This window comes from Triticum dicoccoides, chromosome 6B, assembly GCF_002162155.2.
Source record: "Triticum dicoccoides isolate Atlit2015 ecotype Zavitan chromosome 6B, WEW_v2.0, whole genome shotgun sequence".
In the NCBI taxonomy this organism is placed as follows: Eukaryota; Viridiplantae; Streptophyta; class Magnoliopsida; order Poales; family Poaceae; genus Triticum; species Triticum dicoccoides.
The window spans coordinates 237313807-237320132 of NC_041391.1; the positions used below are offsets into that span (position 1 = coordinate 237313807).

General features: G+C 43.0%; 1 protein-coding gene across 1 annotated transcript in view; it reads left to right on the forward strand.

The window, feature by feature from the left end:
* Positions 1 to 5614, forward strand: part of LOC119322879 — a 7520-nt gene extending 1906 nt beyond the window's left edge. The window contains exons 2-10 of the mRNA XM_037596416.1: positions 1082 to 1200; positions 1281 to 2325; positions 2633 to 3169; positions 3387 to 3575; positions 3652 to 3879; positions 3985 to 4218; positions 4430 to 4505; positions 4576 to 4765; positions 4853 to 5614. Coding sequence (XP_037452313.1) covers positions 1082 to 1200; positions 1281 to 2325; positions 2633 to 3169; positions 3387 to 3575; positions 3652 to 3879; positions 3985 to 4218; positions 4430 to 4505; positions 4576 to 4765; positions 4853 to 5324 — 3090 coding nt within the window. The 3' untranslated portion in view covers positions 5325 to 5614. The remainder of the gene's footprint in view (positions 1 to 1081; positions 1201 to 1280; positions 2326 to 2632; positions 3170 to 3386; positions 3576 to 3651; positions 3880 to 3984; positions 4219 to 4429; positions 4506 to 4575; positions 4766 to 4852) is intronic.
* The last annotated feature ends 712 nt before the right edge of the window (positions 5615 to 6326 follow it).

Genomic DNA, 6326 nt, shown 5'->3' on the forward strand with positions numbered 1-6326 from the left:
CAAGTGCGGCATCACTCCGCAGACATGACCTGCCACATTGGTGAGGATAGGATTTCTGCAAAGGCATGCCCACCAAGTCAAACAAGAGGGGTGAGATGGGATCCCCTTATCTCACCCCTCTGAGATCTGAGATTGCAGGAGAAGGGCGCACTTCTCGATCAATGCACATTGCAGTTTGGCCACCCGAGACCAAGTGCATGATCCGATGAATATATCCAGCGTCAAAACCTTCCCTGAGCATAACTTTGTGTAGAAACTTCCAGTTTACCCTATCATATGCTTTCATGAACTCCAGTTTTAGCAAGACTCCCCGTAGATTTTTGATCCGAAGTTTGTGAACAATCTCTTGTAGCGCCAGAGCCCCGTCCAGGATAAGTCTACCTTTGAAAAACGATGTTTAACTAGAGCTAATAATTGTATGCGCCACCCCGGAGAACCTTGTGGCATAAGCTTTAGGAAAGATCTTGAAAATTACACTAATTAGCGTAATAGGGCGGAAATGCCTAATGCACCCCGCCCCTTCAGTTTTAGGAATAAGCATTCACATCCCAAAGTTCAACCTTGACATAGTACCGTGCCAAGGGCAAATCCATTGAGAATTTGAAGAACAAAACCCTTGACTGCCCCAAGAACTGCTCGAAAACCGATACCAGAAACCCACCCGGTCTCGAAGCCGTGTCAGTCTTCATGCTTTGCATCACCATATCAAGCTCTTAGTGTGGCAAAATGGCTGCCAAGTTGGCACCGTAGAGCTGCAAGGTAGTTGACGTTTATCTTAACTTTGTGGTAGCGGGAGCCCTGGTTGGTTATTTTTTAGAGAAAATGTGAAAACTTTGTGTCTTGGTGCATTGATTAGAAGCGGGTTTGTTTAAGCCCTGGTTGGTTCTGATGGTGAGAATGCTGAGTCTTCATTACAACTTTATATGACCAGAAAGTTCATTCTCTTGTTTTGTTAACTAACTTTTGAGAACTGTGTGAACGGTGAAATGACCAAAATGGGGTAAGTTTTGCGAAGTTTCATGGACTGGTAAAACATATATGTTTGCTGCTGCCTACTAATATAAATTGTTGTCCTGTCCAGCAATTCCATGAAACATTATCATGCAAAGCAAGACATGCGGTCAGGAGCACTTCACAGCCATCTCAGGAGGATCCCAAGCAACGCCTTGAAGCGAAGCTTGTGGCTGCTAAGCAGAAGAGGTAATCAAAAGAGGCAAACCGGTATGGTATATTATTTGATTCTTTTTGACCAAAGATTGAAGAATATTCTATAATTGTAGGTTGAGCCTCTTGGAGAAAGAGCAGAATCGTTTAGCTAAATCGGATGAGCTGCGTCAGGCTGCTAAGAAGGATGCAGAAATGAGGTTCAACAGGGAAAGGAAGGAGCTTGGCATGAGAGTTGAGCATCGGGTACAGCAAGCGGAGGAGAACCGTATTCAACTCTTGCATGCTCGTTTGCAGAGGCGAGCTGCGCTGGAGGAAAGGACAAAAAAGTTCTTTGGGCAAAGAGTGACATCAGAGAATAAGTACAGGGAGACAACAGCGGTGTTGGCTGCGGCCTTTGACGTGCTGGGAATAAATCAGGAATCTGCTAATTCTCTGCCATTTGAAAAACTAGCCCTCTGTATTGAATCTACAAAAGTTCTTCAGACCACCAGGGCATTGCTTGATTGCTTGGAGAGTCGTTTTATTCTTTCTCAGACATCAAGTTCATGCACACCAGAAAATATCGATCATCTGCTCAAGCACCTGGGATCACCAAATACGAGAATCCTACCAAGTAGTGCAGCAAGAGCTAGAGTAACACCGAAAAGGACAACTAAAAATTCTGACGCTGGCAAGTTACCTAGATATTCACCAAGGGTAGTGCTTTGTGCTTACATGATTCTAGGTCATCCAGGCGCTGTTTTTAATGTACAAGGCGAGCGAGAGAAACTACTTGTGGAGTCAGCAACAAACTTTGTGAAGGAATTTGAACTGCTGATGAAGACAATACTTGATGGGTTAGATGGTGCATGCATATTGCAGCAGTCTACATTAGGTGCAGTCTCTCCTGGATCTTCTAATAACCAGGAGTGTTCTTCAATTGCTGCAGATCAAACAAAATTCAGATCTCAGCTGGCTTCTTTTGATAAAGCTTGGTGTGCTTATCTTTACCACTTTGTGGTGTGGAAAGCAAAAGATGCCAAGTCGCTAGAGGTAGATCTCGTGACAGCTGCATGCAAGCTTGAGCTCTCAATGATGCAAACATGCAAAGTAACTACTGAAGGCCGGTCAGATAGCCTTAATTATACTAATATTAATTCGACAGCCATCCAGAAACAGGTATTATTCATAGTTTTATATCGCTGCTTCTTTTTTACGTTCTGCCATATCCCTTGTGTAGTTTTGGCCTTTTGGGTGCATATGATTTGTCTATTCAGCAGCATGATGGTGCATATGATTTGGTTTTGAACAAGTCTTATTTTGGGTGCATATGATTTGTCTTAATGTATCATCTGAGAAATAAAGCCTTGGGTGTTCTAAAAAACATGCTAGAATGTTAACACTTAGTTTATTTACTCCGATGCTCTTTTCTTGACATCTTCATAAGTGTAACATCTGCTGAAACAAAATTCTGTTTGTCGTCCAGGTTATGGTAGACCAGAAACTTCTAAGGGAGAAGGTTTGGCACCTAGGTGGTGAAGCTGGTATTGAGAGGATGGAACTTGCTTTATCAGAAACAAGGTCAAAGTTCATTGGAGCCAAGGAAAATAGGAGCCCCTTGGCAACATCAGATGCAAATGTCGCATCTCTTTCTGGACAGTCTCTTCTTTCTGACACCAAAGATAATTTGGGTACAGATGGTGAAAGGCTAGGTAGAGTTGTTCAATCTTTGTCCAAAGCTTCTTCTTCAACGTCTCAAAGTAACATTAGAGACAACGGTGGTCAAATGAGCAGCACAGGGTCAGGAGAGCTGCCAACAGAGAATGAGCTTGTCGGATATTTGTTGAAAGCTTCCCCTTCACCATCTGAAAGTAACTCAGGAGACAAGGTCATCAGCAGCCAAATGAGCAGAGCGGTGCCAGAAAAGCTGCCAACAGAGAATGAACAAATGGTCAATGAGATTTTGCATGGTTCTTTTTCTGATAGCTCTGATGACGTTGGTAAAGTTGAGGGGGATTTCAAGGTTAGGTCCTCTCGTATATTAGAATATTACCGTCGAGCTTCACACCTGGGGTAATCTAAGAACCAAAAATGTGTATCATGGTGGAGAATCTGTGTGAGCTTTGAGTGTCTAGGGGAAGTCAAACGCCATGATCTAGGGTGTAGTTTTTTCCAGTGTAAGATGCACCTCCGGTTAAGTAGTATGTTATTTTCTCAGTCGCCCACTTTTTTATTCTCAGGCACAAGTTAGGGAAACAATGGAGAAAGCTTTCTGGGATGTGGTTGTGGATTCAATGAAAGGAGACACACCAGATTACAGTTATCTGGTCAACCTAGTAAAGGAAGTCAGGGATGCATTGCAGCAGATGGCTAGTAAAGGGTGGAAAGAAGAAATAGCAAACAATATTAACCTCGAAATATTGTCCCAGGTAAGAAGAGTCTGAGTGAGTGTTATCATGAATCTATTAAATACATCTGTACCGACGAATCTTTTCTTGTGGAAAGGTACTTGAGTCGAGCACCCAGGGCACACAATATTTGGGGCAGATTCTGCAGTACTCTCTGGGCATGCTGCGTAAATTATCTTCTCCTGCAAAGGAAGACGAAATGAAGATCAGTCATGACAAATTATTGAACGAATTGATCGGACACTCTGATTCTCATGATAGAGATCCAAATGCATTTGTAATAGCTGTCATCAAGGGCTTGCGGTTCACTATGGAAGAGTTAAAGGTTTGTATAATCCTTAATACTACCTCGAGGTTTTGAATAATTTACACTGGCTATACAGTGAAACTATAGCATCATTCAGAAACTAAATATTTTTTTATTAAACAGGCTCTTCAGTCTGAAGTCAGTAGAGCACGAATCCAACTACTGAAACCAATTATAAAGGGCTCAGGTGGGGTCGAGTACCTGCAGAAAGCTTTTGCCGATCGCTATGGATCCCGTTCCAATGCATTAGTTTCTCTCACTTCAACTATTCAGTGGATTTCTACCTCAAAGGATATGGTAGAAGAAGAATGGAATGAACATGTCAGCTCCTTACAGATCCTGCCTGCATCAGACCATGTTAGTTTCATGTTCTTAAATTTTACTCCTAGTAAACACTATGCACAGCCACTGTTTTAAGCAGTAATAATAGACAAGTAGTTGTGGTTTTTACCCGCCGTTATTGATTAAGCTACAGACCCCTATGGGCTGTTTGAAGCAACACTAGCCTAAGTATTTATGGTTCTCATCTGCTGCTGTTGATTGAATCTACGCCTGTCTGTCATAACAGGTTCAGCCATTGGTTACGACCCTCCGAGCTGGTCGTGGAACTCCAGATCAGCAACAATCTACAGTGCCTGTAGCAGGTATTTGCTCATTAATTTTATGCTGGCCATTTACCTGAGTTTGTTAATCACGTTACATAACATGAAACAGGAAGTACAGAGATACTACCAGAGTGCTCGGGAGAAATGCTCGACAGGCTAGTAAGGATTGGGCTGTTACAGCTTATCAGCAGGATGGAGGGCATGGAAAGAAAATCAGTACCTGAGACATTTAAGCTCAATTGGTTGAGGTTGCGTGGTGTCCAGAGTCAGTTCCAACAAGTGATTGTTATCGCAACAAGGTGAAATTTTATGTTGTCTTCATTATTACGTAATAATATCAGAGCACTAGAATGCATTGACTGAACCTAGTTATGTTCTTCTTACAGCATGCTTGTCCAGCGTCAAGTATTGATGAGTGAGGACTCAAAGGCCACTTCCTCAGAACTGGAAAATGTTACCTTGGAACTGTTCAACACGCTCGCAGAGCTATTAGACAGTTTTTCTGATGTTGGCACGGATCAGATCATCGAGGTGATGGTCCGTTCGTCGACCTCGGCCGGCCCTTGTTCGGATGAAATGGTTGAGAACAGGAAGCAGATATTGAGCAGGGTCTTCCTCAAAAGCCTCCAGACTGATGACACTGTCTTCAGGAAGGTGTCTCGATCTGTTTACTGCGCGTTCCGTGCAGTCGCCCTGGGTGGCAACGGGACGAAGGGCAGGAAACTCGCCGAGGCGGCCCTGGGGCGCATCGGAGCGACAAAGTTGACCGACCGCGTAGTGAAGGCAGCGGAAGTGCTGATCAGAGTAGCAACAATATCAGAGCAGGTTCATGGCCCGTGGTACAGTCATCTCCTGTAAATGACTTGATTTGTTTTGTGAATCCGTGGTGCTGTGTAAACAGGGTGGGTGATCGTAGCCGCTGGGGCGCACATCGCCGTGCATCCCCGGTGGAAAATTCTGCAATAGTTTTCTTCTACGATCACTGGAACAGTTCTTCTGTTTTGTCCGTGACCACACGCTGGCTTTTGTGCACAGTTATCTACTCCTTCGGTCCCAAAATAAGCTAGTACAAAGTTGAGTCACTTATTTTGAGATGATGGGCGTACTATTCTTAAAAGGTTGATCCCCACTATTAGCAATTCTCTTTACATGCATGTTCTGCCACAATTATTTTTTACAATCCAGGTGTATATAAATGTAGTGCTATATAAGTTGAGTGGAACCACATACGCGAGTAAGATTGAAGCTGTGTGTTCAGTCAAGGTGCAAACAAGCAATTCATATTGCGGTAGTATCTCAGCATATATTTTGTTTGAAGCCCTGTTGGTCATGATGTTTTTTCATTTATTTTCTCTCTATATTGGTGTTCTCATTAAAATAAATTATGTGCTAATATTTTTTTAGTTGCATGGTCTCCTCTTCCACTGATATGAATATACTATTTTTGATCATATAATAAAATACTAAGATCTTGCACAAAATTGGATTTTCTAACTCATTTTTTTTCTTACCGTGTCTTCCTCTCTTTTGAGCTCTTTGTCACACAATAACATCCCAATGCAACGTTGCGGGGTATTATCTAATTATGACTAAAGGAGATGCGTTTCGAGGAGGTTAGAGCATCTCCAACGGCTGCCCCATTTTAGGGAATAACCATTTTTTATGTGAAAAAAACGCGGCTTCAACAACTGGCTTTGTTGCAATTTTTTCCGGATTTTTTAAGCAGCATAGAAGGCGGTGCCTGCTCCATACTTTCGGTACACGCGTGGCTGCCGCAAATGCAAAACCGTGCCGCACGCAGCCCAACTACCCCTGTCCGAAACATTCTTGTAGCTGATTTCCCTTCCTCCAGTGCCGCCT